We start from the raw sequence: 13,356 nt of genomic DNA, 5'->3' as shown, positions 1-13,356 counted from the left end.
AATAATGAAATCTGTCAATGTATACCAAAGTCAACATACTTCTAAGGCTATATTGTCCAGCCCCACCATAAAATAGTGAAGTATTTAATAAGGAAAGGATACAATCAAGTGTCGAAATCATGTAGTTCAGGATTCTATAATAAACTTTAGAGAACAGACAATTGTCTATATTTCAGTGTAAGAATTCTAGAGATTGTTATATAAAACAGCTTTCTTATTAAATTGTAAAACAAAGAGAAGGATAATTCATACAAATCTGACAAACTAAGAACTCACGTAACTTCTTAACTACTTTCTAAGTATGTCTATATTAATTGAGTAGTAAAGGCAGAATATTCCCTCCACTAATCTTTGTTGACTTGGATATTTCTATGAAATATAAAAGAACAAAGAGGTTAAATGTTGCCTCTGCTCAAATATGTGCGGCATGAGGTAAAAGAGTTTGCGGTAGGTATGGTGCTGTACGTCAATACTTACCGTTCTGAATCTGGGCCATTTTTGGCTATAATCATCTTCAATTTTCCCAGTCCTCCCACAGGTGCTCTGTCTGTGCCCGTTGTAAACTGCAAGAAGAGTCTTTTCTGTTCATTTGTAAATGAATGAACAACTTCCCAGAACTCCCTATTGAGAAAAGATAAAATACTGGTTTTAATTTGACATTATTACAAACATAAGCTTATGATACTACAAAATCATTAAGGATAACTTTCAGTTATATTAAGGATACCAATCACGTATGGAATATATTTTATTTATCATTCTTCCATTATTTTCCTGTTTACTCATTCCATAGTAAACTTTTTAAAGGCAAGATGGTGAAAGATTAGATTATAATAGAAACATGAACTGACGTAACTAAGAAAAAATTACACTTAATAGCAGAAATACAAATGTTCCTTTCAAGTAGTGTCTTGAGGAAAAAATTTATAGTGATATTTATCTCACATGTGGTATCTACAAGATATAATATCTGGCTGACTAAAACCTATGAACTAAATTTAATAATATAATAATCTTTGTATTACTCTAAGTTCAAAAAGCAACACACAAGCTCATAATAAGCAATTTTGGTTTCCTTTAATTAGCTATTTGTAATATAGCACTAATTCACAGCTAGGAAAACAATTTTAGAAAAAAATTCAGAAGTATTTTTAATTGGCAACAGAGTGCATTTTATGTTTTAAAGTTCTTTTCTCAAAAATCTTGGAAGAGGGCTACACAGAATCATCAATGGGTAACAGCACTTTTCATGAAATCTGTCAACTCCTTTATGGTATATATTCTGTCATCTCCACTAGCTCTATGACATGTACACCCATGCATGTGCATGAACACACACACACACACACACACACACACACACACACAAAATAAATGTAACAAAAGTTTAAACCCCAAAAGAGACATCATGCTTTACAAATCTCTATTTGAGATTTATTCCTTGACGTTTTGGTAGACTATTTTTATTATCTAAATTATTTACATACATTAATCAAATTATTTCCAAAACTTCAATATCTGAAGGCTTTATCAGATTTCTTGGCTTTCCCCAATCACTTTTTTTTTTGTAAAATTAATACGCACCTAGAGAAAATAATAATGGTACACACAGCCAATAGGAAACTGGACAAGAAATGCATGCAAGAATCTCTCAGCTAAAAGGAAAGGCTCAGACTTCCATTTGTAGACTTTGTTTTTGTGGGTTGGCAGGAGAAATGTAGACTGTAGCCTCAAGACCTCTGTCAGTACACAAAAGTTACACAGGAACTATTGGCAGCTACTTGTTGCTGGAGAAGGGAAAATCAGGTTTTCTTTGGTGGTGCATCCCTTGACAGGTTGACTATGTTTCAGTGGATCGGTTCCCAAGCATGTATATTTGGGTCATTCTAGTTTTGGACTCAGGAGGTTGGGCTCTGGTAGGAGTTGGAAAAGAGGATCAAAATACCCTGTATACATACATAAAACTTTCAAATAATTATTTTAAAAATTTGAAAGCTATATTGCAAGATGGGTGGTTAAAATAAAACCCTTCTCACACTGTAGGAAGGCTCTGAAACTTGACTTAAATCAGTCACCTAAGAAGGCATCGTTGCGGGTTATGGAGAAAGCAGATAAATCGCGGTAAGTGACCAGATCTGGTTATGTTATTTAAAAGCCATTTTTGCAGTTGTTTTTAAAATGTGAAAAACAAATCAAGAAACCTCAGAGGTCCAGAAATTCTGCATAATAAAAACAATGCTGAAAAAGCTCTCCTCTTCCTGTTATAACCTAAAGTCTTTTTTTTTCCACTAAAGTCTTTAATTTTAAAAAATGTGTATTTACAAAGCTCAGAAGAAAGTACCAAATAGATCTGATCCTATTCACTTCTCCAAAAATCTATTCAGATCAAAAATTTAAAAAGTGTAATAAAAATATCTGTAATCAATGCCAAGAATAAAACTAAGACATGGAATAATAAATCCCAAAAGAAACAATATGCAAGATAAAGTAAGGGAACATAATAGGAAAAAAAAGGCAGGCATAGGATGCTGTGAAGAAAGGAGCGGCAGTTTTACAAAAAAGATAAGATAGAACTGGTTAAAGGGATTTTAACTAAAGGGATAGACAAACCTGGTAATAGGGATTCTAACTAAAGGGATAGGCAGACCTAGTAAAAGAGATTCTAACTAAAGGGAGAAGCAGACCTGATAAAAGGAATTCTGACTAAAAGAAGGTGCTCCCCCAAGACATTTATTAATATTTAGATTTGCTTTTTATTTACATAACAGCAGGCACAGGAAAAAAAATAAAAATGTAAATAAAAAAATATAATTTTAAGTCCAAATAGAAACATCATGAAGAATCCTGCAAATAATAAACAAAACTTTCTGTTATAGGAAAGTAAACAAGAAACACTGAATCATGAATAATGGAAACTAGGATAAAAAGTTTAATGACAAAGAATGCCACAGATCAGAAATAAAGACATGAATAAATACAAACAGAAATGAAAATAATCGAAAATTCTGAAGGACTATGCATAGGAACTCAGGAAATATTGGATAATTTAAGAATGAAGTAAGCAAAGGCGGAAAAAGAAGTCATTTCTATTTGACAACCATCCAGCATTTGTATCTGAAAACAGTCTAGAAACAGCACCAAGATGTGGGCAGGAGAGGGAGGAAAAACGGGGGAAAGAGAGAGGAGACAAAATAACCGAAACTAAAAACAATGCATACCAAGGTAAAACGATGGGGAAAAAATGATAAAAACGTCAAAAAACCTTTCACTTGGTAAATATCCTAATAAATAAATGGTAACATAGAGAAAATACTATAAATCTATCCATCGTAAGGACCAATGTCTCCACCGTGTAAAAAAAGGCAAAGGGAAAGGAAATATAAAAAATACTCCTATAATTCAGGATATATGAAGGAGAGGCAAAATGTTGGCAAAATGCTAGGCCAGTTTGAGCTATAAGGCAAGATCTTGTCAAAATAAACAAAAGGGGAAAGAATCAATAACTGAACAATAATATTGAAAGCACAATTGGTTAATAGTGTCCATGAAGATGAAAACCTACATTGCATTTATAGTATGTGTTTCCGAAGTAGCCTCTCCATCAATAAGGGATGACTTCTGAGAGAAACTGAGAAGATTCTTTCTAGGTTTATTCCTTGACAAGTCCCACCAGCAATAACATTCCATAGTAAGTTGTATTACTAAATGCAACTCTCTAATAATTTCTTATAACAATGTTTTATTCCAGGGAAGAGGATAATAATGTTCAAGATAAGACAAAATTTCAAAATTTAATAGTCATGTGTCATATTAAAAACACAAGGCCACACAACATGACTATCATTCACAGTTCTAAAACACATAAACTACATTTTTCAAAAATGACTTCATAATACTTGAAAACAAAAATAAAACTCACCTAACCTTCTTTAAATTTCCACACTATCTCTTTATTCTCTCACACACATCTTTGTCATTTCAACAGACTCATTTCTTCAGCAATAAAACAGTACTCACTGACAGAGAAGTAGGGGAGTAGCATATGTAGGATGATCAGATCAAAGGAAACTGTTTCCTTAAATCGCCGTTTTTGTAATCGAAGGTGAAATGGAGAAATAATGTAATAAGACAGGCAAAAAAAGACACATACAAGACAAAGACTATCAATCACTGCTATTTTGCTATTGCTCTACAATCTGTCATCAGAACAAATTTAGATAGGAGAATTCGAGACCCACATTAATGCTTTGTTTATATGAGTTTATTGCATGTAAGGCAGAAAGAAAATGACGAGGGAGCTAGAGGGCAGTAAGTCAGCAAATACTGTTGCTATGGTTCCTACCCCGACTCCCTCAGTGAGGGACTGTGAATTGGATGGTATAAAAATATACAAAGCTTCATAAGCCAAAACCATAAAAAGCAATTATGAATAATTCACAAAAGAAATGTTTGCTTCTTATAATAAGAGACATCTTCTAAAATCAAAAAGGCATAGTCTGAAATATGACAGGGAGTTTTAAAGACATATTTGCTGAAATGGATAAACTAAGACAGAAAGAATTAAAGAAAACAGGAATGAACATGCAGAATTGAAGAGGATGTGCTTTTATAAAAGAAACAGGAAGGTGAATTACAAAAAAAAAAGAGCAAATTAACAACATAATCCATGAATTAAATGACCATCAGAAGAAGAAGATGATTCACTGCTAGACCAGTGGTACCTGTCAAATCATACATCTAGAAAAACCAATTCTGAACATCTAGATACAGAATTAAGAAAAGAACTGAAGGACGAGGGAACAAAGACAGGAAAAGTGAAAGACTCAAGCTGAAGAAGACTATGACAAAGTGAAGCACACTTTCAAAGAGGGTGAGAGGAAACTGCAGATGAGGACAAGGACAAACGGAAAAATCATAGCCCTGAAAATACAAAATTCACCCTGACAACAGAGAAAAGACAAAAAAGAAAACTTGAGTCTAAAAGGAGACTAGACAAAGAAGAAGTCATCTGCTGAAACAAGGAGAAGCATGGTACTGGATAAATCCAGAAGTTTAAATCTATTTCGTATACTACAACTGGAAATTCATTTTTAATTAAAGCCCAAATTGGAAAAAGGATGATTAACAAAGGAACAACAGGAATACAAGCTACAATAAAAAAAAACAAACAAAAATGGACAAGTAAGACAAGAAGTAGGAAAAGAGGGAAAAAAAGGAAACCTCTGGACTGAGCAGAAAATATGAAAAATTAATCAAATTAAAATGCAGTGGTTTTATTCAAAGTAAAAACCCTAAAAAGCAAGTTTGAAAAAAAAAAAAGCCCTGTTTAACACACAAAAGAACAAGCAAAAAGACTGCAATTGACCTTGAAATCTATGAGACACAGAAAAGTTTCATAAAGCAAATGGATCTGAAACTTGGAAAGAAGAAATGAAGTAGTGCCGCAAGAGATTGAGGGGTAAAGGGAAGTAGCATTATGATTGTCTTCACTATGAAAGATGAAAAGCAAACCAAATCAGTGCTTCAAAAACCTGGACAAACAATAACAGAGAAACAAAATCACATGAACTGTAAAAGTGCACCACTTAGATTTAAAGTAACAGGAGAGCAAGAGTCAGATACTCCAAGGTGATTTGAATGAGAAATACTGCAGGATGGAGAATATTGCCAGTTGATTTGACGGAGAAGCTTACTGGTATCATTTGTCAGGAGAAGGAGGAAAGTGTGAACTAAACAAAAATAACGCTGTTATAGCTAGTTAGTACCTCTTTTCACTGTAGAAAGCTGAGAACCAACAGACACTTGATCTTTCAGTCTAAAATGTTTGTTTCCTGGAGTGGGAGAATTCGTTTTTCTTTTCTTTCTTTTTTTTTTTTCATTGGATTTTTTGAGACAGGGTTTCTCCATAGTTTTGTGGTTTTTTTTTTTTTTTGGTCCTGTCCTGGAACTAGCTCTTGTAGACCAGGCTGGCCTCGAACTCACAGAGCTCCACCTGCCTCTGCCTCCCGAGTGCTGGGATTAAAGGAGTGCACCACCACCACCACAGACAACAGATGGGTTTCCTTTCCCTCACCTTGTACTTACTTTCTCTACATTTCTTATTACGTACATCTTTTATGTGAAAAAGCCAGCATAAATAAAGGAAGGAGGGAGCGAGGGAGGGAGGGAGGGAGGGACGGACAGATGTACCACTATACTGACTTCTAAATTCCTTTAAGTCTTCAATAAAGAACAGAAATTCTTTTACAATGACATCAGAGTCATCCCAATGTTGTGTAGAACTCAAGAAGTGTTTGACAAATGTGCAAAATTACTCATTCTCTCAAAATGTAACACACAGGCTGTGGACTACCCATGTTGGTAGCAATTAAACCTATAATATATACTATTTTGAATGAAAAAATTTATGAGCGTTTACATCAGAAATTGATCTAACAAACAGACAATGGGATTGGACCTATCAATTTCAGTGCCCCCTTTTTGTCATAATAGTATATAATTTTGCCTGTAATATTTGATAAGTCTTTCTGAAGATGTACTGATAAAATGGACGGCCATTCATTTCATGGGAAAAGAATATGGAAAACAACAACAAATCAAAAATGACTTTTAAAGAACAACTGCCAGCTGGGCAGTGGTGGCGTACACCTTTCATCCCAGCACTATGGAGGGAGAGAGGCAGGCAGATCTCCGTGAGTTCAAGGCCAGCCTGGTTAACAGTGCGAGTTCTAGAATGCACTCCAAAGCTACAGAGAAACCCGGTCTTGGAAAAGGAAGGAAGGAAGGAAGGAAGGAAGGAAGGAAGGAACCAAAATAAAGAAACAATTGTCAAGCAAAGCTTGCAGTTTTAAAAATGTGCATAGCATGTAATACTCACAAACGTATGGAGTGGTCCTGCTGAACACATTATAAGGAAACTATTTGTATTTCATGCAGGAACAAAGATTTTTAATTAATTGAAGGTTTTCAAGATCTAAGCGAATTAGATATAGGAAAAAGTAGTATAACTTTTAACCGAAAATTCTAGAAGTCGATCTGGAGAGGTGTTCAGTGGCTAAGAGCACCTGCTGCTGTTGTAGAGGTTGGAGTTATAAGACCTACAATTAGGGCTCACAATCACCCTAACTCCAGTGCCAGCAAATCTGACTCCCTCCTCTGGCCTCAACAGATACTGAACACACACACTGCATGAACACATGAAGGCAGGCCACCCATACACATAAAATTAAAACACAAAAACAAAACAATCTATCTTCAAAAATAAGTATATAAACAATTATCTATTATGTTTTATTACTGAGTTGTCTCACATTTTAATTTACTGAAAGATAATTTTATTTTTCAATGTAAATCAATCAATAGGAAAGTTACTTTTTTAAAAAACTAAAAAGCAAAACTGAGGATCAAAATAAAACATCACACATTTTTATTAAACAGTATATGGATGAAAACCTTGTCCAGTTAGAAGGTATCAACAAGAGATGAAAACAATATAGACATTAAAACTAAGACTATAAACATAGTAAATTAAATAACAGTATTTGAAGGAACTAATTTAGAAACACAAGTTTAGAAAATGTTAACAGAAAGAAAGCTTTAAAAATGTGACAAGACTAAAGTATAACGAGAGATAAATTTTAAAAATTATAAATACAAATAAACTAAAAGTAAATTCAAAAATATTAAGGGTGAACATTAAAAATTTGCAATCTTTTAAAAACCTAAGGATGCTATGAAAAAGGACAAAGAAAGGGGGTTAAGAACAAAAGAGAATGGACAACACTAAGGAACCAGGGCCTTTTTAAAACAACGAGGTTGTTGCACACATGAACTCAGAGACTGAGGCAGCATGCATAGAATCTGTAATGGCGTGCACTAGATGTGGTCCTAGAGCTAAAAGAAGTGAACATACATACCTAACCCTAACCTAGACTGTATCTATTTACAAATGACAGCCACTTGCAAATGAGAAATTGGTTTTCTCCACAGGAGTCTCAATGGAGAAACAAACTACTCTTATGGGTGGACCCCATTTCTATCAGTAGATGGCCAATACAAAACTAAGTCAATGGATCTACAGAGGTTCTTCCTCCCACAACGGTAAGAATCTCCTAACCTTAAAGAATCTTTGATTATATACTATGGCTTTATGTTTTGGTTTTTTATAAGATTCTTGAGTATGCAAACATGTGTCTCTACATCTATATGTGTTTCTTGTGCCTTTGTTTGGCTCTTTTTCTTGGTTGTCATATTCTAATTTGTTTGTTTTTCATTTAACTGATTTTATTATCATTTCTTAGATGTTTGTTAATCAGAAAAGGTGTAGATTCAGATGGCAGGAGAGGTGGGAGGACCTGAGAGGAGTAGGGGGAGAAGAAAACTATAATCAGAATATATTGTATGATTGTTTCAAAAAAAGCAAAAAAAAACTATTTTAAATATAACAACAAAATTAAAGGTGCTTGCACCTTCTGATGTAAAGACTTGTTCTATAAATTTAAAGGAATCAACAAATGAATTGTATTGATCAAGACAACAAATGAATATACCAAAAAGAACCAAGTCTAGAATTAAGAAATAACTCATTTTCAGCAAAAAAGAAATTCAGTGGGGAAAAGAAAGCTCCAAACTAGAACGTATGTATAATATGTTAGTAATGATCTTTTATCAAGAATATATTTTAAAAGAAAAAGTTAATAATCAATGACAAGAAAAACAAGGACAATTAACAAAGTAAAGGCAAAAAAAAAAAGTGAAGCCAGCTCAATATCATGAGTCATCAGAGATAACAAATTTTAACTATCAAAGACTAAAAGAAATACAGAGCTGGGCTCTGGCACTGCTGGTCCTCCTAGGGCAAAACAGCATTGCCATTTAGCAAAAAAAAATCTTGCAAGGGTCACGGAGTCTACAATAGGTGAACCTAAAGAAGCTAAGTAAGAAGGTGAACCCAAGGAAAAATATATAGTTATCCTCTTGGCTAAGGGAAGTAGACAAAATTGCCGGGGAGAAAATTGGGATCTTGGGGGTGGGGTGGGATGGGGGTAAGGGGAGATGGGGAGAGAAAAGTTAGAAGAGAAGGAGGGGGGGACAAAAACAAAACAAAAAAAATTATTGCAATGTTTCTTAAAGATAAAAATGTATCTACTACAAAGCCACAAACTTCTACCTACTATGTTTGTACTCAAGAAATGGAAACACTTCAACAGTAAGACTGGATAACTTTATTTGTAATAGTTCTAATCTCAAATAAGTCCAACTGACATCGATAATAGAATGGATAAGCAAACACCATACGTTCATCTAAAACACTACTTTGCCATAAAAAAACACAATGTAAGTTAGTGTAATAACATGAATAGATTTCAAAATTACATACTCCATTTATATTAAATTCAAGAACAACACACACACACAGTAAAGAAATAAGAAAGAAAGAAAGAAAGAAAGAAAGAAAGGGGAAAAAGACTCAGTGATACACAAATCTAAACAGTGATTGCCAACAGGGACAAGAATCAGCTGAAAAGAGCCAAAGAAACCTGCATAATAGAATCTGTACCTTGGTGTTACAAAGGTGCAATTATCGAAATCCCCAAATGTCCAGTAAAGTTCTGCATACTTCACTGCACTTAAAAGCTACCCCACACATCAGTATCAGCATGAACACAAACACCATACTGTGATACTTAGAAAACTATTGTTTAGACAGCAATTAAGCTGCTGTAAGACTCTGGTAAACAAAAAAACTAACAATGAGAAAGACTCATTTAGCATGAAAAGTATAATATAATACACATCTCTAATTCTGGAAAACCACATATTGGTAAGCACTACAGATAATACTTATCAATACTACAGGTAATAAAATGTGGACTAAAATGACAATACCATCTGATAACACTTAACAAATCAACAAGGTAGTTTATCTTCATCCAGGGAAAAACATACTAAAAGGCAGAGACTGTTAATTTTAAAGTACCTCTAGATTGAAGTACAAATAAAAACTTATCAAGTAGGAAAAAAATCAAATACAAGCTGAATCAAGCCTTTAAAGTAGAAATTAACCATTAAAAGATAAATTGCTGAGGCTAGAGAGATGGCTCAGTGGATAAGAGCAATGGCAGCTCTTGCAGAGGACTTGACTTCAATTCCCAGAACTGACACTGCAGCTCACAACTGTCTATAACTCCAGGATCTGACAATCTGACACCGTGTGTGTGTGTGTGTGTGTGTGTGTGTGTGTGTGTGTGTATGCAGACAAAACACCAATATACATAAAACAATACTTAATTTAAAAAAGATAAAGAACTATCTCTAATCTCACAAAGAAATGAGATAGAACATTTGAAAAAAAACTCTCAAGTAGAAAAAAGTAACCAGGGCTTAGCAGATCCAGAGAGGTGAGTAAGTGGCTGTTAGGCCAGACAGTCCCAGGGAACTGAGTCCAGGCCCCGTCCAATTCAGTAAACTGTTCTGGCCATCCAGAGGGGTGTGTTCTTGGCTGCTGGCTTTCCTCGACCCTGCCCCCTAAGCCCGCCTTTTCATTTGCGGGGTCCTTGGATCCCCCAACTCAGCCCGCTTCAGGGTGGAGAACAGAGAGCCTACTCCAGTGCTGACGGGACCTAAGAGAGGGCAAACCAAGAAAAACTCCAGAGTACGCAGTCAGCCACAGCAAAGATTGGACCTCATTTGTTCAACTCATTTGAAAGAAGAGGTGGGCAGGTACCAATGCAAGAATTCCTCCATCATCCTAAAAAGCAACATAACACCAGAATCCAGTGAACACGAAACAAGAAAACTTGAACTTCCTAACCCAGAAGAAGTAGAAGAATTCGACTTTAAACGTAACCTTATGAAAATGATGGAAACCCTTAAACAGGAAGTGAAAAACTCCCTTGAAGAAATGGGAGTTTTTCATTTCTTCAAGGGAGTTTCTCACTTCCTGTTTAAGGGTTTCCATCATTTAAGGGTTTCCATCATTTAAGGGTTTCCATCATTTAAGGGTTTCCATCATTTAAGGGTTTCCATCATTTAAGGGTTTCCATCATTTAAGGGTTTCCATCAAAAAGAATAAATTAATAAATCCCTCAAAGATAGCCAAGAAAACCAAGAAAAAGCAATCAAACAGGTAAAGAAAACAGTTCAAGGCTTGAAAACCGAAATGGAGGTAATAAAGAAAACACAAAACAAGGGATGGCTGGATATGGAAAATATGGATAAACAAACAGGAACTACAGAAACAAGTATAACCAACAGAATACAAAAGATAGAATAAAGAATCCAAGACGCTAAAGATACTATAGAGGAAATAAACTCATTGATCAAAGAAAATAGCAAATCCAACAAATCCTTAACACAAAACATCCAGGAAACCTGGGTCACCATGAAAAGACCAAACCTAAGAATAATAGGGGTAGAAGAAGGAGAATTCCAGCTCAAAAGCCCAGAAAATATATTCAACAAAATTATAGAAGAAAATTTTCCCAACCTAAAGAAGGATATTCCTATGAAGGGACAAGAAGCTTACAGAACACCAAATACAGTGGATAAAAAAAAAATCCCCTCGTCATACAATAATCAAAACACAAAACATACAGAAGAAAGAATATTAAGAGCTGCAAAGGAAAAAGGTCAAGTAATATATAAAAGTAAACATATCAGAATTACACCTGACGTCTCAATGAAAACCATAAAAGCCAGAAGGTCTTGGATAGATGTGCTGCAGACACTAAGAGACCTTGGAAGCAAGCCCAGACTATTATACCCAGCAAAGCTTTCTTTCACCATCAATGGAGAAAACAAGATATTCCATGACAAAAACAGATTTAAACAATACATATCCACAAACCCAACCTTACAGAAAGTACTAGAAGGAAAACCTCAACCCAAGGAAGCCAACAACACCCACAATAGCACAGACATCTGACAACCGGAGTTAACGACAACTGGTCATTAATATCACTTAATATCAATGGTCTCAATTCACCTATAAAAAGGCACAGGTTAAGAGAATGGATACAAAAACAGGATCCAACGTTCTGCAGTTTACAAGAAACACACCTCAACCTCAAAGACAGGCACTACCTCAGAGTAAAGGGTTGGGAAAAGGTTTTCCAAGCAAACGGACCTAAGAAACAAGCAGGTATAGCTATCCTAATATCTAACAAAATTGATGTAAAACTAAAATCAATCAAAAGAGATGGAGAAGGACACTTTATACTCATAACAGGAACAATTCATCAAGATAATGTCTCAATCCTGAATATTTATGCCCCTAATATAAAAGCACCTACATATGTAAAAAATACATTACTAGAACTCAAATCACACATCAAACCCCACACACTAATAGGAGATTTCAACATTCCTCTCTCACCAATGGACAGGTCAACCAGACAGAGAAAGAAAAGAACAGATGTAATGAATCAAATGGACTTAACAGACATCTATAGAACATTCTACCCAAATAGGAAAGAATACACCTTCTTCTCAGCATCTCATGGAACCTTCTCGAATATTGATCGCATACTCGGTAACAAATCAAACATCCACAGATACAAAAAAAAATGGGAGTAACCACCTGTGTCTTATCGGATCACCATGAAGTAAAAGTAGAATTTAACAACAATTCCACCTCCAGAAAGCCTATAAACTCATGCGAACTGAACAGTCAACTACTGAACCACCCCTGGGTCAAGGAAGAAATAAATTAAAGACTTCCTTGAATTCAACAAAAATGAAGATACAACATAATCAAACCTATGGGACACTATGAAAGCAGTGCTAAGAGAAAAGTTCATAGCACTAAGTGCCCACATAAAGAAAACAGAGAAAGTTCACATTAGAGACTTAACAGCACACCTGAAAGCTCTAGAAAAAAACAGACTCTCCCAGGAGAAGAAGACTGGAAATAATCAAACTGAGGGGTGAAATCAACAAAATAGAAACACAGAAAACAATCCAAAGAATCAATGAAACAAAGAGCTGGTTCTGTGAGAAATTCAACAAGATTGACAAACCCCTATCCAAACTAATCAAAAGGCAGAGAGAGAACACGCAAATTAACAAGATCAGAAATGAAAAGGGGAATATAACAACAGACACTGAGGAAATTGAGAGAATTATTAGGTCTTACTACAAAAGCGTGTACACCACAAAATTGGAAAATGTAAAGGAAATAGACATTTTTAAAGATAAATACCATATACCAAGATTAAATCAAGACCAGGTGAATAATTTAAAGAGACCTATAAGTTGCAAGGAAATAGAAGCTGACATCAAAAACCTCCTAACCAAACAAAGCCCAGGACCAGATGGTTTTAGTGCAGAATAGCTAATATCTATACTCCTTAATGT

General features: G+C 34.8%; 1 protein-coding gene and 1 long non-coding RNA gene across 11 annotated transcripts in view; one reads left to right on the top strand and one right to left on the bottom strand.

The window, feature by feature from the left end:
• The window catches only part of Ube3a (ubiquitin protein ligase E3A), a 70,384-nt gene that overhangs the window by 7,382 nt on the left and 49,646 nt on the right, over positions 1-13,356 (bottom strand). For all 3 annotated transcript variants that reach the window (XM_041660106.1, XM_041660120.1, XM_041660112.1), the window contains one exon: positions 478-621. In XM_041660106.1, the coding sequence (XP_041516040.1) occupies positions 478-621 (144 nt within the window). The remainder of the gene's footprint in view (positions 1-477; positions 622-13,356) is intronic.
• The window catches only part of LOC121453397, a 140,342-nt gene that overhangs the window by 106,883 nt on the left and 20,103 nt on the right, over positions 1-13,356 (top strand). For all 8 annotated transcript variants that reach the window (XR_005975006.1, XR_005975002.1, XR_005975003.1 and 5 more), the window contains 2 exons: positions 2,044-2,121; positions 7,990-8,100. This is a non-coding gene — a long non-coding RNA (uncharacterized LOC121453397). The remainder of the gene's footprint in view (positions 1-2,043; positions 2,122-7,989; positions 8,101-13,356) is intronic.

Source organism: Microtus oregoni, unplaced genomic scaffold, assembly GCF_018167655.1.
Source record: "Microtus oregoni isolate MIOR12 unplaced genomic scaffold, Mior012 000000F_ref0000247, whole genome shotgun sequence".
NCBI lineage: Eukaryota > Metazoa > Chordata > Mammalia > Rodentia > Cricetidae > Microtus > Microtus oregoni.
The sequence above is the reverse complement of the archived record's forward strand: the minus strand, read 5'-3'. Positions and strand labels throughout refer to the sequence as shown.